This window comes from Seriola aureovittata, chromosome 19, assembly GCF_021018895.1.
Source record: "Seriola aureovittata isolate HTS-2021-v1 ecotype China chromosome 19, ASM2101889v1, whole genome shotgun sequence".
NCBI lineage: Eukaryota > Metazoa > Chordata > Actinopteri > Carangiformes > Carangidae > Seriola > Seriola aureovittata.
The window spans coordinates 16988003-17013759 of NC_079382.1; the positions used below are offsets into that span (position 1 = coordinate 16988003).

The 25757-nt window shown below is 40.4% G+C and overlaps 1 protein-coding gene across 10 annotated transcripts in view; it reads right to left on the reverse strand.

Moving 5' to 3' along the window:
* ptprk (protein tyrosine phosphatase receptor type K) overlaps positions 1-25757 on the reverse strand; it is a 113386-nt gene that overhangs the window by 81479 nt on the left and 6150 nt on the right. For all 10 annotated transcript variants that reach the window (XM_056404807.1, XM_056404806.1, XM_056404804.1 and 7 more), the window contains exon 2: positions 24989-25012. In XM_056404807.1, coding sequence (XP_056260782.1) covers positions 24989-25012 — 24 coding nt within the window. The remainder of the gene's footprint in view (positions 1-24988; positions 25013-25757) is intronic.

Consider the following 25757-nt stretch of genomic DNA (forward strand, 5'->3'; position numbering starts at 1 on the left):
TGAGTCGAACCAGTTTTCTGACTTACATTCAGGTTACAGAGCATTCCCTCAGGCAAACACACACACACACAGGTTTGTCTAGCTATTCCTGTTAGGACATTGCTTTGACTTCCATTCATTGTGGACAACCAAACCCAAACCCTAACCCTAACCTTGACCATAACCAATTCATGGCTAACTCTAACCTTAACCTAACTTCAATTCACATCTTACCTGTAAACTTAACCAGGCCTCATTAGGACCAGACTTTGGTCCCCATGAGGATTACTGGTCCTGACAAGGAAGGTGTTTATAATGGAAGAAGTCCCAAAGAGTTAACAAAAAGGCATAGACACACACACCCACAAGACACCAGACACCATTGTTGAACATGTCCCTCCTCTTTGTCTCTGTCTGCACATATTGAGGTCAATAGACAAATATATGGTCTGGTTTGAGGCTTAATGGTCAGAGAAATGACTGGAGGGTTGCTGGTTTAAATCCCTGCAGATATATATGTGCGCGCGCACACACACACACACACACACACACACACACACACACACACACACACACACACACACACACACACAAACCAGACAATAAGCAGTGGTTGTCTCTCAGTTGTTGAGCACAGAGCACTCAGTGGTGTTGAGCGAACACCGTGACCTCTGGGTCACTGAAATCATGTCAGTCTTTCTTTAGGAAAAATTCTGAGGACCTTGATGTCAGAGTGGAGGCTTGTCTCTTTTTGGCTGTCAAAAGAAAACAGTTCAAACACTATCTATTATTTCAAAGGTCAGAATCTCAAGCAAAGTGAAAATCATCATTACACCTGTTACAGTAAAAACAACATTAAGTTGTAGAAACAAAACTGATGATTGTGATGAATTCACGTCATCAATTAAAATCTGCATCGCATCTGCATCCTACACTTTTATTGCTTCTTTGTTTATTAGTGTTGTTTTTCTACACAACATGCCAGCATCAAAAAAAAATCTCCAGAAATTCATTGATTCCTTTCATCACATTCCCTGCACTGCCTTGAGTCCACCTCCCAACTTTCTATAATTTTCCAGAAACAATGGGGCCAGTGTGGATCATGTGAAACCAGTTGTAAAGTCACTTACAGCAGAGACATCCTATGAAAAAAAGGGCAGATGTACTTGTATCCTGTCAGTGTTAAACAGATATCATTGTCATTTTTACTCCAACTGACAACAAACACCGTCTCCTGTAAGCAGAAAATGCTTCCTGACCTCCACAGAAAGCCTGCATATTGATTTGGGGACAGCAGTGCAAGAATGACTCTGGAAATGGTTATAGTAAAATGTCAAAAACACATGATTTTTTTCTTCATTGTTAAGTTAAAAAATAAAAAAACATCTTAGAATCAAGGATCCTGCTTGGCCTTGACAAAATTTGGGAAGTGCAAAATCTTTTGTAATGCAAAACTGAATTTGCAGGACTCTGTTTGAATAGCTGTTATATATTAAGTTAGAAAAAAATACCAAGATAAAGAAAAGACTTCCTCAAGGATGGTGGTCATGTAGCTGACCCTGAAATGTCCATTCCATGGGGAGTGTGTGTAGACATTTGGAGGGGCTGTGGCCTATTGCTCCAGGGCGTCAGACCCTGTTTTATCAAGCATGGACCCACACTAAGATGGACTCTTTAATGACAAAGTCATGGGAAGAGATATAGAGGACGGCACCATTGAAGCATAGTATATGCACCCATGACCTATGATCTAGACATGAACACTGCAGAGGTTACACAAAGCCAGTACTACAAGTCAGCTCACAATATACTCTTCATACTAACATAGATGACGTTTCATTTATGCAGCACAAGAAACCCATAGTACTCCCACAAGGAGTCCTGCTGCAAGCTGTGAGTGCAGACATGTCCTGTTTTTTCTCTGTAAATGTGATCAGTGTCACATTATTCATACAGATTGCAGATGAACACACCCATCCCTGAATATCGTAAATATCTATCTGTTTCCAAGAACAAGAATCAAATTCAATCCCAGTTTTCAGACTATGTGTGCAAATTTGTTTGAGGTAGGGGAAAATAAATATTCAGGACATGCTGCTAAAATGGTATCAGTGTAGAACTCCTCAGGGATTGACAATGATCATCAACGAACAGCAACCATTACTAAAAATTCATACTCATTATTTAAAAAAACAAAAACAAACACCACTTACTCATATGCATCATCATATTAAAAAATTAATTCATAAGCAGCCTTTCAAATACTGAAAATTGATGCAATTTAATTACTTAACAATTGGTTAACCTATTTTAGCGTTTCAATGGCTGAAGTCTCCAGCATGACTAAGTGATTACTGTTCACAAGATCACCACTGACACGGCATGAAGAGGTCACCAGTGATATGCTGCTAAATAAAGATGGCAGTAAACTACAGTCAAAAGTGAAACTGCAAAACTGGCGTTTTCTCATGGTTAGTATGGTGAAGCCATGGACTGGGGTGTCGGGTTTTAATCAATATAAGCTACACAAATCTCCAGACACAACTTATATATTTTTTTTTATCTAAGAATGTTATTTTTTTTTTACTGCAATTGGTCAACAACATCATGTTCTATGCATGGGTTTACCTGATGTTGTCTGGGCAGAGTGACTGTGAGACAAATCAAGTTCTGCTGACTTGGAGAAACCATCATCTCAGAAGAGCCGGTTGACTTCATATGGGAAAACGTTTTTCTAGATCATGAATACTGTAACATTATCATATTGCTAAGTGAGAACAAATGACTGGAAATGATCCACTCCAGTTGAAACAAAGTTCAGTAGCTGCTTATGACCACCCTCGTGAGTGTTGTCCTACATCTTTTAAACTTTCCCACAACATTGTCCTTTCTACCCTTGTCTCTGTCACACACACACACACACACACACACACAGTTCCTTTTGTTTAGGATATACATGCACACATTCACAAGCTTTCACTCCCATTGTGGCCACAATGTGTGCCAAGTAATTAACGCTGTTTGTGTTTGTTCTGTGAACAGTTTGGAACCTTGATAATGGAAAACAAGTGCAGACTAGCTGCATTTTCATTTATCCCATCTATGTATCCTTGCTGATCTTTCCATCCATCCCTCCTCCTTTCCTCCTCCTCTTGATCACTCTTCCCTCCCATGATGACCACTAAACACGCTCACACACAAACACACACTCCATCACTTTCCTTATCCTCCTCCTCCCTCCATGTCAGTGGCATCGCTCACAGCAGCCAGGCAGAAAATGCTGGTTCCTCTCTGGTCTGTCGCACAAGGAAACCATTGGTTGTTATACAACAACCCAACAATCACTGCTCTGTTTGGTTGTTGACTTGTGTCTGGGCCGAACACACACACACACACACACACACACACACATAAACAAACCACTCACTTTCTCTTTCTCTGAAGCACGCACACACAGGCCAATCCAGACCGCAGTCTTTTTCTTGCTCATGTTAATGTAAGTAATCAAAGTAGACAAGGGGCTTTATAATGCTGAGAGAGTGAGGCGGGGGGGGGGGGGGGGGGGGGCAGAGAGGGATCATCTCCTTTAACTGTCCACTCGTCTCTGCCTCCTGTCCTGCAGGCGAGGGGGAAGGGAGAGGGGGACAAGGAGGATGAGACAGGAAAGCTGATGGCGACACAGGCAGAGGAGAGAGAGGAAATATAGACGTGATGAAAGAGAAGATCAAACCAGTTTCCCACTTTACCAGCATTAACGGCCCATTCTGCCCTCGAACTGGGATTTTGCTATCACAACATTTTTGTTTCCTTTCAGAATAAACAAATCCCCTGGCGATGCACAATGTGGACCATTTACTGAACATTTACTCCATAAAACTCCTGAGATGGACTGTAATTTCCACATATCACTGCACGATATTGTCGCTAAAAGCATCAGCTAGCAGACTGTTGCGGCTCCATCCTTTGATTTACAACAGATCCAAATCCATCAGCAAAACACACAGAAGCTGCTTTAAAAAGTTGTTCCATAACAACGGATGCAATTTGAGAATACGTACACACAAACACACACATTTACAGCAGAATTGGACTGCAGAGCGTTTCTGGCAGGTGAGCTCAACCGATCTGGCTGCTGGTTTTGGACAGAATCTTATCATGGCTGCTGCTTCACTGGGAAAAGATGCAACCACAAAATGTATGCGAGCGTGTGTGTTGTTGTGTGTTATTATGCCATGCCCACAGGAGCAGAAGTCCGTACAATGAGGCCTAAAAAAATGTGCATGTGTGTTTCCACATGTCTCTCTGAATACATGCTGAATGCATGTGTGTGTGTGTGTGTATGTGTGTGTGTGTGTGTGTGTGTGTGTGTGTGTGTGTGTGTGTGTGTGTATTATGCCAAGGGCGTTGTGTAAAATCCACTCAAACAAACAACTTGAAGAGTATAAAACAGCTTCCTTGGACCGAATATGTAGCCATGGGCAATGTGGTGGTGGTGGTGGTGGTGGTGTGTGTGTGTGTGTGTGTGTGTGTGTGTTGTGTGTGTGTGTGTATATATGTGTGTATGTGTGTATGTGCATGCATAAGTGTGTGTGTATGTGTGTGTGTGTGTGTGTTGGCCTTAGGCAGTATGTGTGTGTGAGGAGTGGATCGCTTCATGCCTGGACGGACATGAAAGGTAGAAAGAGACAGAGGGAGAGAGAGCATGCCCACACACACACACACACACACACACACACACACACACACACACACATTGCAAACAGGAAAAACCTTTTGCCATAATGTTCATGTATGGATGCATGAACACACAGTAAATTGAATGCACCCATCTCCTTTCTGTATGAACCCAGAAGACAGACGCACAAACACACATGAACATTGTGAGTTTTTCAGTATTTTCTCAGGCGAGGTGAGAGAAGGCGATTATTCATATTTTACCCCTTTGGGTTTAAATTATTATTTTTGTGGAGATTTCAAGAACAAATAGAACTATTTTTATTATGTGTATCATCTTTCATTATAAGTTATATTTAGGCTGAAAGAAATTCTATGTTTTTTGCCCTAATTCATGATCTTACGGTTGTTTGTGATGCCTTAGTGAAAATTACATACTTTGTCTTTTTTAAATTTTGAGTGCGATTTATGGTTGTTTTTATTATTGATTAATCTGACCAATATCTTTCATATGAATCATTTAGTCCATTAAATATAAGAAAAAAAAATCAAAAAGGCAATCACAAGTCCTGAGAGCCCAAGAAGACGACCAACAAAACCCAAAGATATGCAATTTACTATGACATAAAATAAGAACAAGCTGATAATCTACACATATATCACAAATGTCTAGCATTTCTGCTTAATGAATGACTTAAATGGTTATTAACATTAAGAGTTATTAAAATACATCATTATAATAGATTTCTTTTTTATTTATTTGAACTGTTGGAGAAATAAACAGAAGAACTGAATTTGATGTGTGGACTAAACCATTCTCCGCCCTCTTCCTTGTGATTTGAGAGGTCAGTCGTTCCACTTCTTTGGATGAATTTGGAGAAGAATAATGTGATGTTAAGAATAGCTGGTACCAGAAAAAAAAAAGTCCCCTTGCTGCAGTCAAAACCAGAAGTCACACTAAAACACTCTTCCCTTTGCTTGGATTCACAAAGGCAGCTGGTCGAAAATCATGTTAACATCATTGGCCAACAAAATTCAAAATTGCTTTGTGTATTTTTGTGGCCTGTTACAGAAGTCTTTCCACTGTCAGCAGTCTTACATGGTAAGAAGTGTTAACTTTGCATTTAAAGTAGGACTAGCCAGTTAGTAGCTGCACCACCTAAGCATCGGGACGGTCTGTGTGTATCTCCTCACACTGATCTTTAGAATATTAAATGGGTAAATCTGTCTGTAACAGCAGAAAGGCTGAATGGAGCACATTCCTCTATACAGAGGCTGATTTCATTATAGATAAATCAGATTCATCTATTCAATCTCTCTTTCCTTCTATCTGTCGGTCCCTTTCCATTCCTCCCCCTTTCTTCCTCTCTATGGTTTTCTTTTCCCCAATTCTAGCTCTCTTCTCCCTTTCTTTTTACACCCTTCCCTTTACTTTTATTTTTTACTCTGTCTGTCTTTCTCAATATCTGTCATTCCCTGTATCAGTCTTGTTGTCTGTGTAATATAATGAGTATGCACACAGATGAAGAGGAGGAATGAGAGAAGAGAAAAGAAGAGAAGAGAAGAGAGGAGAAGAGAGGAGAAGAGAAGAGAGAAGAAGAATAAAAAGCAGTGGAGAGTCGAGAGAAACCAGGGGGGAAAAGAGGGGACCAGAAAAAAAGAAGTGCTGTGTTAAAAAGCTGAGTCCACCAGAGCAGTCACAACAAATTCATCTCTCTCTCTCTCTCTCTCTCTCTCTCACTCTCTCTTCATTCTTTCTTTCCCTCTCTCCCTCTGACACAAGCTGGCCTCAGTAATACAATAAAGGACTTGGCTCAGCTCTGTGCGTCTGTATGCATGAAAGTGTGTGTGTGTAAGGTAGACGACACCTCTTACTCCCTACTCTCTGTCTCATCATTGCAGCTGTTCCACAGAGGTGTGTTTCAATATATCACCCTGTCACACACACACACACACACACACACACACACACACACACACACGGTCCCTGCTTAATAAGCGGTATTCAGAGCTCCTGGGTTTATAGAAGCTGAAACTGCATTCCTGCACAAAACTGGAGCCTTTCTTTCTTTCCTTCAGTCCTTCTTCATTTCTTTCTTTCTTTCTTTTTTCCCTCCCTTCTACCTTCTTGCCTTCTTTTCCATTTCTTACTTGCTTCTATATTTCTTTAACTACTTGGCTACTTCCCCTTTTTTCTTTAATTTGAAGTGCAGTGCTGTACTTATTAATTTAAAAATATATATATTTTCATTTCATATTAATTTCTCCTCTTTCCTTTATTCCCCCATCAATTTCTTTTCTTGATCCTCAATTCTTCCTGTTTCACTTCCTTCATTCTTCAGACAAACACTCGGTTGAATAACCTGAAGCAGGTTGATGTGTTGTACAAAAAGATTTAGACTAATGCGCATCACTAGAGCTGAAGCTATGGGACTACACCAGAACATCAATTATTCGTTTCAGTCACATTTCAAACAAAAAATGCCACAAATTCACTGATCACAGCTTCTCAAATGTGAAGATTTGCTGCTTTTCTGATTTTGTTATGACTAGAAATGGATCACCTTTGGGTTTTGGACTTTAGGTAATATAAAACAAGAAAATTATTTTTTCAATGTTTTCCAGCCAAAACGATTAATCAATAATGAAAATGACTGTTAGTTACAACCACAAAACATGAATGACTCAAGGAAACTATTCTTTAAATTCTAATAGTCAAGGGACCTGCTGCTAAAAGTGTAAATACTATAGTATACTTTGCTTTAACTATCCTTTACAATGACTAGATATCACACTGAATGTGAGCAATCTGTCAGTGATCCAATGTTTTTCATATGTGGATACAACAGGAAGCAGAATGAAAGGCAGAAAAGAGAAGAAAAAGAGGAAAAGGAGCCGGAGGAGGAAAGTGGACACCTGGATGAGTCCTGAGGCTCTGCAGGGAGGAGGAGAGAAACCAAGGAGGAGGGAGGATGGGTAGAGGGGTGGGCAGCTTCTTTCAGCTGTCCTCTCATACGGGTGTGTATGTGCTGCTATGTGTGCGAGTGTGTGTGTGTATGGTCCATATGTGCATTAGTGCTGGAGGACATGAACAGGGGGTCATACCAGATGGACATACACAGACACACACACAGATGACAGATTCCGCCCAGTAGCATCATGTAGCCACAATTCAGCAGCTCTCCTGCATGCATGCTATTCCACATACAGTGTTCTCACTTTCAGAGCTCTAACATATGAGCAGAAGGAGCTTTTGTTCGGGAAGCTGAAGTGAGCTTTTCTGTCCAATTATGCAAAACAAAACAAAGTTTATCTAAGATTTGTTGCTATTGCTCTCTCAATTACATGGCTCCAAATAGTTCTTCTGAAACGCAGATTTAATCTTCACAGATATTCTGTTATCTACCTGTACATCAAAAACAGGTGTTCTGCCTGTGATTGCAGATGGGAAACACCTGCTGCAACATCACAGGCTGGGATGTGGCCAGGAGAGCAACATGCCCAAACATCCCACCCCATACGGAGCAATGCAGCACAGTTCTAATGTAAATTTTTGATTCAAAAAAGCTAAATACTTCAATTACTTTGAAAGATTTACGGCAGTAGGGCTTCAAATGGCAATGTCAGGAAATAGTGAAAAATGACTGTTGCAATATCCGACATAAAATGACTCAAATAATTAATTGAATACCAAAATTCTTGTCATTAATTTTTTTGTCAACCAACTAATTACTTCACTGGCTAATTGTTGCAGCTCTACTGGTTAATGTCAACATGTATAATGAAGACCTAAAATTGGACTTTATGTATTTCTGCTACTTGTCACGTCTACACAACATCATTTCTGTTAAGAGTGGATCCTGCAAAGCACTCAGAGGCAAATTGTGTCTATTGACCCCAATCAACCTTTCACTCTCAACACACACACACACACGCTCCCAAACACACAGGTACACATTCTCTCTCACTCTCACACATACACACAAATACACTCCACTTAATATCCTTAGCACTCCACTCACCACTCATCCAGTAAACTAGCTGCATGTGTGTGTGTGTGTGTGTGTGTGTGTGTGTGTGTGTGTGTGTGTGTGTGTGTGTAAGCTGAGGTGAAAGGTTAAATGATGGCCATTAAGATTCATCTCTGAGTTCACTACCAGCAAACCAAATTCCCACATACACACACTCACTCACACACACAGACAGAATCAGATAAGTGTGGGCTCTGTCAGAGTGCAGCAATTGTCTCTCCTCTTCTGTTTGTCTCTCGCCTGTCATTTAGGCCAATTCAAATCACTGAATGCATAATGAATGCAGTAATTGCAGCGCTAAAGCAGCGCTAAAAATCAGAGATCACAACAAGCTACTCGTTCTGTTGCTTCTCATTTTTTGGTTCTAAATTCCTGTTTTGTTGAATAGTTTAAGCGAGAGGTGAACAGCGTGTTTTATAATTCATGCATGAATCACTTTTTGTCCAGATGACCATCTCTTTGTGGATCTGCTGTGACATGGCGTCTAAACATTTCATCATATTCACCCTTTCTCCCCTAATGCTGTCTCATGGGATGAATAAAGAGCGATGAGGTGGAGAGGGTAAGGGAAGGATAAAGTGATGATTGAAGTCATTACATTTTCACACCTACAGACTGGAAATCGCCAGCAATTTCTGAGTTTCACTGTGTTTACAGCTCAAAAAGTGTGTGAGTGTGTTTCTTTATGCCTCTGACTAATTGACTGCCTGACTAACAAGAAAGTAACTGGCTGACTGACAAACTGTCTCATTTTCTTCAATCTGAACTTTCTCTCACACACACACACACACACACACACACACACACACACACACACACACACACAAAGCATGATGACTGAGTGGACCCTGTGTCAATCCCAGCATGCCTCTCTGCTATGAGGCAGGAGATTCTGTCATCACCACAGTTACTGTCAGGACGCATCATCAGTAGCCGTGGCAACTAATTAAGACCTGCCTGTCAGGTCTGTGGTCAGTGTGTATGTGTGGAAACATCTACGAACGCACAAACACATTCATATCATTAACTACCTACCATAAATACACACACACACACACACACACACACACACACACACACACACACACACACAGGCCCGTACAGCCCAAGCTACTGTATCTGCCAGTAAGCATCTCATCAGCATACACAGTGCATTACTCAACACGACTCACCAGTCATTAGTCACCCACACACACAACTGCTTCACGCATACATTTTAATCCTTATGGAGACGATACTCATGTGGAATTTATTGGTTTCATTTTATTTTCATTGCTCATCAGATATTTAATCAAATAAGTTGTGGCAGTTGCACAAAGTCTTTGGTATGTGTGATGTTTAATCATAATGTTTGGTAGTGTGGACTGATGGTAGAAGAAAAACGTTATTTACATTGTTTACTGTTAAGTTTAAGTCGTGTATTGAAAGTGTTACTTACGTATATATTAGTCCATTGTAAGAAAAATAATTGTGGCTGTATATCATTGTCAATCGAATATCTTTGGGCTTTGGACTTTTGGTCAGACGAATGGTTAAAAAATGACCACTGCATTAATTGATCATGAAAATAAATATTTAGATAAGTAGGGCTGGGACGATTATCCGACGTAATCGAGGTTGTCGATTATAAAAATGATTCGACGTGGAATTTTAGTGTCGACGCGTCGTGTAAAACCACTCAGGGTAAATGTTCATAGAACAAAACCGGAACTTTCTAATGGGACCGTTTATATCCATCGTCTTTGGTTTACCCGGATACAAGCGCAGCGCACGGACTGGGACAACGCGGTGACGTAATTGAAGTCATTGACTACGTGAATGATTTGCGTCTGTGTAAATCTATTTGAACAACACGGCGGCTTCTACCAGCAGTACGACGGAGCGTGTGGAGCAACACGCGGCAAAAAAGGCTCGTACACGGTCTTCCAAAGTTTGGGAATACTTTAATCTTGACACCAACAGTGCGGTAGACTGCAGACTCTGCAAAGTGCATCTGGCATATCTCTCGAGCACGACAGTCATGCACGAGCACATAAAGAGGAAACACCATGGTGCAGCGAGTCAAGATGTTGGACGGGGCAAATTGTTATATTAAATGACTAACTTGAAAATAATTGCAATAAAATTACTGTTAGGTTAATAAAAAAAATAATCGTTAGATTAGTCGAATAATTGAAAAAATAATCGCTAGATTAATCGTTTAAAAAATAATCGTTTGGGACAGCCCTAGATAAAAGTAAAATCTACGTTTGCAAGGTAACTTGTAACTATAGCTGTCACAAAAATGTAGTGAAGTTAAAAGTACACTGAACTACAATTACCTCAAATTGACACTGAAATACAGTTCTTGATGTACTCAGTTTTCACACCACTGGAGCAAATGATTCAATTTCTTAAATTCACTTTTGACGATGATGGACTACTTTCTGTCTGTCACTATAGCTCTCTCAACACAAACTAATGCATGTTGTCCAGTTAACTAAACAACATTAAAATCATGTTTCAGCCAGTTGCTTTCCCTCTTACACACTAATACTAGTGAGTGTCCAAATCCGTCCACACCACATTAAGCAGTGAATGCAGGTTCACTGACGGAAAGCTGTGCATATTTGTGTGTGTGTGTGTGTGTGTGTGTGTGGTCAGTAATGAGGTGTGACTAGTGCGTGTCAGTGAAAGTTGAGTGATCGGCATAATGAGCAACAGAACATAGAGGGAAAGAGAGGGCAGACAGGAGAAGAAAGAGAGGAGATGTGCAAAACAGGAGGAGGAGGATGTATTAATTTCTTTTTCATAACGATTGATTACACATCTAAAGGCAGCCTGTGGTATTTGATGCTGCTGGATATGTGAACGGACAACTGAAGAATAAGTCAGGAATAATGTTGGTCATGTAATCTAACGATTAAAGAGCAACTCTACACTACATCCACTTTTTTAAGTTAGTAAATTATGTGTATCGTCACATCTAACATAAATTGATCCTGGTCACATTCCATAGTGTTCATTACAACAGCAATTATTTTCCTTTTTTCCACAGAAAAAAAGAGTAATTCTATTCTCTAGACTTTCTCAAAAATCTGGTACACCATGAATCCTGAATTATGAGGCATTGTCACGTTAAGTGCTCTTAAGATATGTTTACATATGATAATTACTGGCTGATTTTGAATGGACAATGCTAATATTTAACTTTTGTGTGTGAAGGCACAACTATTACTTCAGGCTCTTATAACTTGACATATATGACATGAACCATGGATTTATCTAAGATCTAAGATTTATGTCAGCTTTAAAAGGTGGGTCAGGTGAAAAGTGGCCTGGCTGACTGAGGTTAAATCTTAACAGCTCCAGCCAAAAGCTGAAAAATGTGAAACCGAATCAGGCCCCTGAAAGACAAACAGACTGATTTCACAGCAGAAACCGACCAATCTCTGCAATGGATTCCAGCCAGTTAGCAATGTAAACACACACACACACACACACACACACACACACACACACACACACACACACAGACAAGAACAAAGAACAAAGTCCAGTTCTCATGTCTCCTTCTGTGTTAATATAGGTTAACAACTTGTGCAGGTCAAACTGTAGCCTAGCCACAACTCCAAATTGAAAAGCTAGCGGTGCATTCTGGTCTTTTTTTCACATGGTAGCAGTGAGTGTGTTTGAGAGCATTAAAGCCAAACAGGGCACAGATTGATGGAGAGGAAAAACTCGCCTTACAGAGCAAGATCAGACAAAGAAAATCCGGGCACTGCATCCTATCAGACGAGCATAACTTTCACTCCCTCCCTCTGTCTCGCTCCTCTGTTGTTATCTGCAGATATGGAGGAGGTAAGGAATGAAAGAGTGCAGCTGCAAGTGTTTGTTGTGTCAGTCCGCTCCGGTCCGCGCTGTTTTTGCGTAGTTCCTTATCACACTTCAAGCAGCTCTTGCTCCGTCTCCCACACACTTTTTCTCTTCCCACTTCTATTCTATATCATTTACTCCCATTTCATTCTCCTCCATTTCGTAAAGGATTATAGTCCGTGTCTGTGCCACTCAGGTTAGGGGCTGTAACACAGATCTAAATAGCATCTTATCATGGTTATAAGCCATCTACAGTATATCAGACTGCTCTTTTCTGTTCTACTTTCTTAAATTCTGCTTTATTCTATTCTGTGCAGAGGAAACATTATTACAAAACAAACTGCTTTCATATCCACTTCTACAGTATATTGGTAGAAAATGCTAAGCTACAAGACCAAATAGTGCTGACACTAACACTCACAAAATTCTTTTCTGCTGGATTTATACATCAAATCCAAAAATATATTTCTGTAAATCTGTTAGGGTTGCTTCACATCGTAACAAACTGTAAAATGGTAAGAAATTGCAACTTTGCAAAGCTAACGGCCATGAAAACAGACTGGTAGCAACACAGTCCTGGCTGTTGGCGGTTGGGTTCAACAGAGACCTCATCACTGAATTCAATTCCCATGCATGAGGCTACTGGTTTTAAGGCAATCTGATTTGCAGCTAGAATTTAACTGCCACTGTTCATGGTCAAATATTGAAATAAATCTTCTGCACACACACTGTACACATTGTTCAAAACAGATGACAACACTGGTTTAAAGCAGTGTCATAGGGTGATTTTTCAAGTCTACAAATTACCCTTGAAAATAACAATAAAAGGTGATTGTGACATCAGGGGAAGTGTTCGAAATTACCTTACTGAAAAAGCCAACAAAAAAGAAAAATGGTATTATGGTCCCAAGATACATTAAGCTTAAGTGCATTAAACCATGAGTCATTATATTGTAATAATACACCAAACTGATATCACAGCAGCCAAGAAAATAAATTTAAAGTTCACTTTAGAAGTCAGGACAGCGTGTTCTTAACATAACAGAGAGAATAAAAATGAAAACTTAGTCTTCTGTCAAGCCCACTCTTGTTCACAGTGTCATTTAGAAAAAGTTTGGTTTTCTAATTTGTTCTCACAAGTAGGTGGAGGTTTCACACTGTTCTAAGATGCGTTGGTTGCAAAACAACATCAGGCTGTGGATTTTTTTCTTTGGTTTAAAAAAAAACCCGCAATATGATTAAAATGACTCATGCTATTGGGAAACCCAGGAGACAGAGCTGCATGTTGAGTGGCTTTCTCTGTCTCGAAAATCATCCCACAAACATGACATTTAGATCAAACTATTTATTTTACATTGACAAAGTTGAGGATCCAGATAACCCCCCTTCACTTGCAGGTTTCCCTTTTTTCCCCATAAGTAGCTTCAAGGTTATAAAAGTTTTATTTTACAGTATTTGACATATCCAAGGTTTCATTAAAGCTCTGAGTGAAATATTCAAACCCATGCTATCAAAAAGAAATATTCTACATGTCTTATGTATCATTTAATGTGTACAATGTTTACCTCCGCAGCATGAGTTCGTAATGACTGATGCAGAATTTTAACTAATCAACTAAAAATGAGCAGCCAGTACTAAATCTAATTCCATTTACAACAAATGTTAGACAATTAAATGTTCTACATCTTTGTAGAACACTTTGTGTGTGCTTTGTGTGTATGTGTGTAATACATGCGTGCATTTTTGTATTTGTATAGTCACCAAAAGCTCTTGCAAGCTTATAGAAAAACTCACAACTTTGCTAAAATATATGAATATGATTATATATCACAAAGCTTGGTCCGTTTGAACTTTAGAAAATGCTCAGGGAAAATGATTAAATCTGGTATCTTTGAGTGAAATAATACACCAAAGAACAAAGAGAAGTGTCCACCTACTAACATTATGTAAGCTGAGCTGTTGATGAAACAACAACTCTTCAACAACTTTAAATGATCACATAAGAGGTTGTTTCAACACCCAAAATATTCAGCCTTATCTGTGAGCTGTCGGCTAAGTTATGGGCATAAACACTGGTGAAATACAAGGTGTGTTTGAACTAAGAGTGGTGCTCCATCTATGTCATTATGGGTCCATGTATAATTTAGGAACAACCAAGTAGAAGTATTTCCAAACAATGATAACAGCAGCTCATTACAGCTGGCTTTGCTAGTGGAATGTTAACTTTGTGTAAAGGACATATGGTTTAAAATAAGAAAACTGTATTAAGAAAATTGACTCTGACATTTAAACGTGTATCAGTCTGTACCCCCACCACTTGAAGTTGTGTCATGTAAGTAAAGGAGAATCCATTGGATCTACGATACAAGAGAGCAGTCCTTGAGGATGGATACTGTCGAATAGACTATATCCTATTATTAGCAACACTAGATAGACCCTCTAATAGCAGATTATTTTCCTATAAGCCTACATGAAGTAAAATCCCTGCCATGACCTGTTTTATTCAGTCCACATTGATAGGCTTTCACATCAACAGCTCAACATCTTCACCAGTTATGATAAAATAGTAATGTGTAGTTCATACACACAGCTAGAAGTGAATTCACTAAAACCTGAAGTCACTCTCCATCTCCTTCTCTACTACTGCTGCTGCCTCGATTAAAGTCCCCCTCACCCCCACCCCCCACCCCTCTTTCAATCTCTCTTGCTCTCTTTGGACCACTAACCTTGATTCACTGTTCTACTCGACTCTGCCTCGGGCTGGGACTTGCATTCTTGCACACACATACACACATACACGCTAAACACAGACACGTGTACAGATGGGCACATTTACAAGCAAACACACAGCGGCATACGCTGAATGGGAGATCTACACATGTATTTGACCATGGTAAAGTAGAAGTGGTTAGTTTGGGGCCAGTGTGAGGGGAAAGTGTGGCTAACCGAAACCACATGTGGCTGACGCGCTCGCTCTCGCTCTCTGTCCAGAGGTATGTGAGCCTCTGGAGTGTGAGTGTGTGTGTGTGTGTGTGTGTGTGTGTGTGTGTGTGTGCGAGTGTATGTGTGTGTGAGGGGGAGGTGTGATACAGAGCAAACGGCAGAAAGAGAGGCAGAGTGAGCTCATAGCTTGACTTTAACCTTTATTTATCCAGGGAAAAGTTGTGTCGAGCAGACATGCTGTTTTCTTGCCATGCTGCTATACATTCACATGGGAGCTGCTCTACTGTAACCAGTTTTTTACTGGGGCACACTGTAGCAGTGCCAACAGACGGGTCAGGGGTTAAGTGCTTTGCTCAAGGTCAGAGTTACTATGGTAGTTACTAAATCCACTTCATAGGTAAGAAAATGCTGTTTATGTGTGACACAATAGTTCTTAAAGATCCCAATGTCTGCATCCAAAGTACTACAAAAAGGGTTAAAACTTCATTCTTAGTTTGAGTATAGCTAATCACATACTCAAAGGGATCTCCATAAAATATATTTTTGCGTCTACTAAAAGACGACTACAGTAGTAATTTCATTGGGGGTCACAAATGCTTCTGCTAAACCACAGCTAATGATAATGTCAGGGTTGCTGCATTGACAACCTCAACTATAATAAATATGTCAGTGAAACCTCCTACATTGCATTGTTAACAGCAATTATGTATGTGCAAAACTCCTGCACCTTTAAACCTGGATCTTATTCCCATAATTGTGGCATTTCCTGTTTGAGATCTGGGCCCTGTTTCACCAAATCTCCAACATGCAACCTGCAATTTGCAACATGACACAACACAAAGTTTAACCAATGAAATCAAACACCACACTTGAGACTCACGCGATAGTATACAACAGCCTTGTAGGTCTGACTAATTTATCTGCAATTTTAGAATGAAAAACATTTGTGAAAATGCTGCCATTTGCAGTCTACATGTAAGTAGTGCTTGCAAATTGCCCCTAGGTAGCATGACTCCAGCGAAACAGCACACGCATCCTGCATGATTCCAAATAAACTTAAATGTTACATAAATCATTTCAAATGTTTGTCTCAAGAGTCCAACCATAAACATAGAAAATAGACCCCTTCCTCATTTTGCATGGGGATCTCATTTCAACAAACTAGCAAATGATAACAACAATGGGCAGAGATAGGGGCTGTTTATACCACCAAACATCAACACATTTTTCCTGTTCAGAACTTAACACACAAAGACTGCAGTAGCTGTGTTTCACAACCTGTACTTAACTTCATACAGCTCACTTTGTAATGAGGGACTAACCCTGCAAGACAGAGCGACGCTGTGTGTTATGGTAGTTTTGTGTGCATGTGTGTGTGTGTCTGTGTGTGTGAGGTTGAGTGTAAGAGACAGTTTATGTCATGGGGAGGCAGCGCTGTATCTGTTAACCGTTACTCCAACAAGACAGCTCGCTTGGCTCACACACACACACACACACACACACACACACACACACACACACACACACACACACACACACACACACACACACACACACACACACAATAAGCACACACGAGAATCACACACAGACACTTCATTTACCTTTGGCCCAATATAGACATAGTGACAGTTAACCTAGCCACTTAATACAAAGAGACAGTTTCTTCTACAAAGACTTATATTCGCGGGGAGGGCAGGGAGGGTTAGTGTGTGTGTGAGTCAGAGTAAATCTGGCTGAACTGAAAACAGAGCAGAGAGAAAACACTAACAAAAGAATTCCAGAAAGTGGGTGAGAGAGATAGTGAGACAGAGGAAAAGAAGGACAGAGAGCGAGAGAGAGACCTTGACGAGAGGCAGGAGGGGGTGAGGCAGATACGAAGGGGGTGAGAGTGTTTTGTGCCAGCATGACCCTGTAGAGAAGAATTTGCTCTTCAGTTTTTGAGATAAAACATACAGATACATGATTGCTTTGTTTAGTAACTTTGTTTACTGACATCAACTTGTACTGGTTGAAGTAAATTACAATTATTCTTGTTTCAGTTTTCATTGTGTAATTTTACTGTTGTTTGAGTAAGTTTTCACTAAAGTATTGCATCAGATTCATAATTAATGTTCTCATCCTCTCCCTCTGAGACCGTAAATGTAATTTTGCATTGCATGAAATCTTTCTTAAAATTTGTATTGAGATAAATCATTAGTTAAACCTTTATAGAGTTAAATGATTAGTTTAAACTATGAATTATTTGACAAAAAAATATTTGTCAACTGTTGGAAAGTTGTTTTTCAAGCAAATATCCTTGGGTTTGGGTTGTTGGTTGGACAAAACAAGCAATTTGAAGAGGCCGCCTTGGGCTTTTGGAACTTGCGATGGACATTTTTAAGATGAATGATTATTTGCAGCTCTAAATTATTTTTTAACATTAGTTCATGTATTTCTGTCATCATGTTGGAGGAATGACTGGTTGGTTGAACTTTTCATTAGTTGTCATTGGTTGTTCTTAGACATTAAACAAAGATTTTGATATAAGTTGGTAGGAGATTTATAATGGGGGCAATTTCATAAATGTGGTGTATTGTCAAGTAAAACAAACTTATTTTAAGTTATTCTAAATGAACATGTTGGACTGTGTTCCCAAGTTATTCCTGTGTTGCTCCCTTTGCAATTACAATTTCCACCTTAAACAGAATCCACACACTTTATCCCTGTAATACAACACCATTCAGTCTGGATTTGGTAAGATAAAGTCCCACCCTTGTTTTTGTTGTGGGGGAAACTGGAGAAACATGGAAGAGAGGAGGTGGGACAGAGAAGGGGAAAAAAAGGGTCTGTGGAGGTGGGGAGTTGGGCAGGAGAAGGAAGAGAGGGGAGAAGGAGGGAGAGAGAAAGGGGGAGGGTTTGATAAACGTTGTGTTGCTTTGTTTAGGTTACTGGGCCATAAATTCCAAGGAAAGGGAGGGATGGGGACGAGAAGAGTGGAGTGAGATAAAATAACTGTTAGGAGAAGCTTGGAGTGGAGAAAAGGAGGGAGTCATACTTGGATATGTTTGGAGAAAAAGGAAGGAGCAATGAGAGGAGACGAAAGGAGAGGAGAGGGGAGTTTGTTTGACTAAACTGACTGATTTCGCTTGACTCCACCAGACACGGTGGAGTCTGCATAGTATCAACAATGCAGGGGATGGTGTGTGCATTAGTGTGTGTGTGTAGAGAGTATCAGCTTTACAGAAAAATCAAACACCTTCACATTACATCACACTGTTTTGAATGTATAGATGGGAATGTGCTGTTGGAGTCACAGGAAAATGATAAAAGCAAGGACCCTGAACTTGATGGAATGGTTGAATGTACCATGGACTACATTAACTTCTGTATGGACACTGTAATACCAGCAAAGACTGTACACTGCTTTCCAAATAACAAACCCTGGATCACCAGTAACATCAAGACCCACCTCAACCAGAAAAAGGAGGCCTTCAGGAATGGAGACAGGGAGAAGCTGAGGTGTGTGCAACATGAGCTGAAGAGGAGATTAAAGCAGGTGAAGGAGGACTACAAAAAGAAAGTAGAGAGGAAGCTGCAGCACAACAACACCAGAGAGGTGTGGAAGGGGATGAGGACCATCGCTGGCTGTAAAGAGAAGAACAGCCAGGCAACATCAGGTGATGTGGACAAGGCCAATGAGTTCAAGCTGTTCAACAACAGGTGTGACACAGTCTCACCTGTTCTCTCTCCCACTGCTTAAGCTGCAGCTTCTCCTACAGTATCTCCTCCACAACCTGACACTGCAGCTGCAACTCCCTCCACACCGGGGTCAAGTCTCCTGTCCTTTACAATGGAGGAGGTGAGGGCGCAGCTCAAGAGGCTACGTCCTGGAAAGGCAACAGGCTGGCTGAGCCTCTCCAGCGGCTGAGATCAATGACTACAGACCGATGGCCCTCACATCTCACATCATGAAGACCCTGGAGCGGCTGCTTTTCCCCCTTCTGAAGCCACATGTTGAACATGCGCTAGACCCCCTACAGTTCATATTGGACTGGATGATGACATCTAGAAATACTCGGACAGCTATTGTGGCGCATATCAGGAACGTGCAGGAAGAGGAGTACAGGGATCTGACGATGGCCTTCACTGAATGGAGCGACAAGAACTGCCTCCTTCTGAACACCTCCAAGACCAAGGAGATGGCCATGGACTTTGGGAGGTCTAGGCCCACCCTTCAGCCAGTCAACATTCGAGGGAAGGACATTGAAGTGGTGCGCACTTATAAATACCTAGGTGTGCACCTGGACAGTAAACTGGACTGGTCCCTGAACACGAATGCCATCTACCTGAAAGGGCAGAGCCAGCTCTTTTTCCTCAGGAGGCTCAGGTCCTTTGACGTCTGCAGTGAAATGCTGCACATGTTTTATCAGTCAGTGGTGGCCAGTGTACTCTTTTATGCTGCAGTCTGCTGGGGTGGCAGCATGTCCGACATGAAAACAAAGAGACTGGACAAGCTGGTCAAAAAGGCTGGGTCTGTGCTTGGCAGGAGTGTGGACTCACTCAGGACTGTTGTGGAGTGACACATGCAATGTAAGATGGAGGCCGTCTTAAACAACACCAACCTCCCTCTCCAAAACATTCTGGCAGGACAGAGAAGCAGCTACAGGTGCAGCAAACGTCTCATCTCACTGCGCTGCAGAACAGAGAGGTTCAGGCGTTCCTTTGCTCCCACTGCCATCAGGCCATACAACACCTCAGCCAAAGGAAGTGGACTAATCTAATTATTATTGTTTATTTATTATTAACTGTTTTTATTATTATTATTATTATTATTATTATTATTATTATCATTATTATCAACAATGAGCTAATGGACACATGAATTTCCCCTAGGGGATAAATAAATTATCTATCTTTCTATCTATTAAGAATCTCGGGACTCCCTCCCAATGAAAACATCACACGATTTTCCTGGTTCACATATTGCTCTACAGCTGTGTGGCCACTGGGAATTTCACTGCACTGCTTTCTTATCTCTTCCAGTGGAAAGGACACACTGTATGCACTGTTTGCAGCTCTCTAATCAGGGTAGCAGAACTCATGGTCAGGGTTTCCCACAAGCACTTATTCAGTGATGCTCACTTAAAAGCACAAGTGCCCTGGGGAGTTATAGTCTCAGTAGGTGTTCCAACCCTACAATCTAAGGAAACCGTGAAAAAAACGATTGCTTAGTTTCATGAATGCAGAGAAATAAATCTGAGCGGCTGGGTGTTTGGACTGTATGGGGTTGCAGAGCAGCAGGCAGCACAGGCCCCTCTGTAAGTTTAAGCTGTTGGTGGTGCAGCGTATTTGAATTTTGATGTAGGCCAGTAACACACTGTGATGTTTACATATCGTTTGGGACCTCTTCTTTATCCCTGAGAAGTAGCAGTTCAGTTATAATGCCCCATTCAAGACTACAAGGCATAATAGAGAAGGATAGGCTTACATTGTTAAGTTTGTCTTTACTAATATACTCACATGCCTCAAATGTGTATTTTTGGTAGCTGTAATCATTCCTCCTCTCATGGCCATCAAGAGAAGTGTGACTCCAATGGAAGAGATAAGCTACAATATCTACAGTCCTTGTTCTGTGCAAAAACGCATTGTCTTCAGCTCAGGTGAAGCCTAAGGTGAGCCATGGTGGAGCGATTAGTTAGGGATAGGAACTGATAAGATTTTGTTGGAACCAAAAACAGGCCTACACAAGTTTTCAGCATCAACACAGCTGTTTTTCTTTTAGTCTGAACACAGTGTAGAAAAAGTATGAAACTTTTGGAGCCAGTTCTCAACTGGAACCTGTTCTCAATTCCCATCCCTAGTGATCGTACACCAAAGGAGGGATTTTGTACTACAAAGACTTGACTTGAGATAACCACTTGGTCTGAATAACTCAGGCTGCTTAGACTTTGCTTACTCTTCAGACTTTTAGCACAGACTCCTGCCGATTTTCTTCACAACCAGAATAAGTATGTGTTTAAGGCAATCTCCATTTTCTACAGCAAGGTTTTCAATTGGCTTAATTTTTTCTCAAATCTTAGATACATACTTAAAGTAGTTTAAGTGATATAAAACACAGAAGAGAGGTATATCTTCAAATTTAAAAAAAACTGTGACCAGCAAATAGTAGTCTGCAATATTTTGGGCTCATAAATGATGATCACGATGTAAGTGATTATTCAATAATCAAATTTGCGGTCAGTTAATTAGCGATCAATAACTTGGTTAACTGACTGACTGTTTCATTACTTTTAATGAAAATTGAACTTTAAAGTTAAACAAAGAGTTAAAGGTTATTGCTGGAGGATATTGAATAATGATTGCAGATAGCTAAGGTTAATGATCCTCACATATTTTCTAGCTACTTACATATTCATACAAATAATTTTTTTCTTTGGAATTGACAAGACAATATTATATGCAACACTATATTCACATATTAATAATGCTCTCCTGTAATTACTCTAATGTTAAACTTGCTACTTAGATTCAAATATATGACTTTTTCTCAGACAGTGTTTCCGATATCAAGGCTGAGACGGACCAACCAGAAATCTGACAGACAGACAGATGTTCAACATTTAAATGTCTGTCTCCAAACTCCCACACACCGCCTGTCTGTTAGAGTGATTGACTGTAGGTGCGTATACATGTGCTTGATCGCTGTCAGACTGACCATGTGTCTGCAGTCATCTAGTCATCTGCAGACAGGAGGGACACACACAGGCTAGATGGCAGCAGGCAGGCAGACAGACACAGATTAGGATGGCAGACAGACAGATAAAAAAAAAACAAAAAAAAACACTGTGTAACATCATTTAGAGGAAAAAGATAGAGCTCTGGAATATCTGCTAGAAGATTTAAATCTCTGCTCACACAGACAGACGGAGCACTAGCACTGTGGTGATGTGAAGATACATAGTCAGGGATGGAGATGATAATCTTAATGGACTGGTCATCTGTCTGTAAGCCCTTGATTCTTTCTCACTCACACACACTCACACTCACACACACACACACACACACAAACACGAGGGTTTATATATATCTCGAAAGCTTTCTACTGCTCTTGAACTGAAATCAGCTTTAAGAGGACAGGAGAGCGGAGTTGTCGGAAAGGAATGTAAGGACAGTAAAAATAGTGCCTCTGTCTTTTTGATATGAGTATATACACACATGGCTGAGAGTGACTGCTGCAGAACGTCCTCTGGGATTTTATCATGAGGCTACACACAGAGATCAGGAATGAGACTTTCTGTGGTATACTGCTCATGGATTGCTTACGGCTGTGTGTGTGTGTGTGTGTGTGTGTGTGTGTGTGTGTGTGTGTTTGTGCGTGTGTGTGTGTTGCAGCTTCATGACGGATGTCTTCTTAACTGTACTAATGTAAACCACTTTAGCCACTGCCCATAGCTACACACACAGGCACGGACACACAGGCACGGACACACAGGCACGGACACACAGGCACGGACACACACACACACACACACACACACACATACACACATACACACACACACACACACACACACACATACACACACACGCATAAGAGCCCTTTGGCCATGTATATCCAGTCCACCCAAAATCTAACACAATTCAATTCAACATACAGTACAAATACTGTGTACCCTATGGCACAGCCTGACTTGCACCTCACTAGAAATGTGACCCATATTGTGGTGACGAAGACCGCAACAACTGTGATTGGTCAGCTTGGTAGCACATCTCGTCCTTGTCCATGTAGCCCTAACCCTCTTATACAGAGATCCCGCTATATCGCCATTAAGATGACCCCTTGTTATGCCATGTTTACAGTCAACCCACCATGCCAGCCCTCACTTTCACGAAAGGCTCTATGTTGATCCTATGCAGAAGTATAAACCAGGCTTTACCTGTCCTGTCCTGTCCTGATTCAACTTTTAAGGGGTTTCAATTGAAGTTTGACTTTGAATTTACAGAAAGACAAGTTAAATCTCAGCCTATCCTTTAAACACCACACCTTTATTCGTCTCTATCTCATCTCCAAACTATCAACTCTGAACTAGCAGAGCAATCAAAGTAGTTACAAATACACTTTTTTTCAGGGACTGAGTTGAGTGAACTCGACTGAGCTTAGTGAGAGCAGATGTAGAACCTGCCAAAACCATGTTCAAGAACCCGTCCGGCTTAATATGAACTGACAGTATTTATGCCCCGCTGGGCTTTCATTAGGTCTTTATTAGTTTTGTATTAAATAATTTGTGTTTTCAAGCATAGCACTCCAAATCCTGTGTCTATCTCCCTCACACACACACACACAAAATGAAAATGTTGAAAATGAATCTGAGCTTTTTTTTTTCATTTTTTGAGGATTAACTAGAATATGACCTTGTGTAAAATCAATTGAGGATTTTTATGTCCTTTGATTTTTTTTAAAAATAAAGTCTAAACACTATATTTGCTCTGACTTTGTCACAGCAAACCCTGTGGGATACCAAACAGTTACACAGTGATCTCTCTGTCTGTCTCGGCTGTGTGAAGCGTCTGTGGTGTATTTTACCAACCTGTCACTTTCACAACAAAAAACAACTCGCTCATTAACAACCAGCCGCAGTGAGTGTTTGTGTGTGTGAAAGAGAGACAGAGAAGGAATAAAGATAAAGGATACGTGTGAGAGGATGCATGGTGCTGAAGTGGACACTTATGTGAAGAGAAGAGAGGAGAAGAGAAGAGAAGAGAAGAGAAGAGAAGAGAAATAAAGAGAAGAGAAAAGAAGATGTACTTGGCTACTGAAGGAACAAAGACTCTCAGAGCTCCTTATTAAAGAGCAGGCTTGACTAAACAAACAGCACCTGGAAACTTCAAACCTCCCAACAGCTGTCTAACTACAGACAGGCAGAGACAGACAAAGACGTGAAGGGAAACACACAGACAAATGGCAAATAGACTAACTGACATCCAGGCTGGCAGAGTCACAGAGGCAGACAACAGCAAACCAGTACAAGACCGCTCCAAATATTTCATCAATTCAATTAGAGTTTGTCATTGTAGAAATTATTTCTTGAGAGAAAAATAGCTCTAGACGTTGACATGAAAGATCTGAAACAATTTCAACATTGAATCAAATACTTCCAGTAGGACTCAAATAGTTCATAAACGTTTTATACTGTCAAAATATTGAGCATACTATACTTTAACACTGGCTTAATGCGGTGCCAGTGAGAGAGTTTGGACTGGTGAGTCATGGTTAGATTGCTCATAATTACAGAAATCACTATTAAATGGGTTAGTAAAGACACATCAGCTATGAGATGGAACAACTATGGATGACAAAACTAACAATTAAATCACTGCAATGGACATCTACACATTGATAAAGGAACATTAAGTTAAGATGGCGACACGGCGATAATTATGATGACAACAAAGACTACAACAACGACGATGATGATGACGGTGACAGATGAAGCTCAGCTCTTCGCTGGCCAGTCATAACTCACCCTTCTCAGCGCGCCCCATGTGAGCTGGGTCCCGTGAAAGCAAAGCAAAGAATAATAAGACAGAGTTAGATTGGAAAGCATGCACAAACCAACACATACACATACTGTGCAAGAGATGCACTGTGTGTTTTAAGATTCAGCATTCCCCTTTGTGGATCCACAAAGAGTAAGTGCACTTAACTTGGATAATAACATTACACAAGCTACTTCTTCTCATCTGTAATGTTTGGCTTTTGCATAGGGCTGAGTATTGAACCTCCATATTTATTTTGGAATCAAAAAAATGTGTCCACAGCATCCCAGCATCTATCAAAAGATACTTGCTCTTGATTTACTCTTACTGCTTGATCTTTGATCAGACACTTTCTTATTTAAGTCATACATTTACTAATTTTAGACTGGCTTGACAATTTTTTGAGATCCTCTGTAGTTTATATTTATAGGATTTCACTAGGAAAAATCATTGTTTTTAATGTATCACATGCATCGTCTATATGTGGGCTATTGAATTTCAAGCATTACTGGTAAAAACACGAAGCTGCTTAGCTTGAGGTCTAACTATGCAGTGTGGTTTGTTGTTTTGTGCAGGTCAATGGCTTAACTTAACTGTTCTTGTTGGTAGTCATGATATAATAAAGCATATACAGCACCTATAAAATGGCATTCAACACTTTTGGAAATGTTCATGCATTATTGTCTTATTGCATTTACTCCTACATTTGAGAAGTCCTTCTCCTTAAGAAACATTGAAAATAGACTCAATGTACAC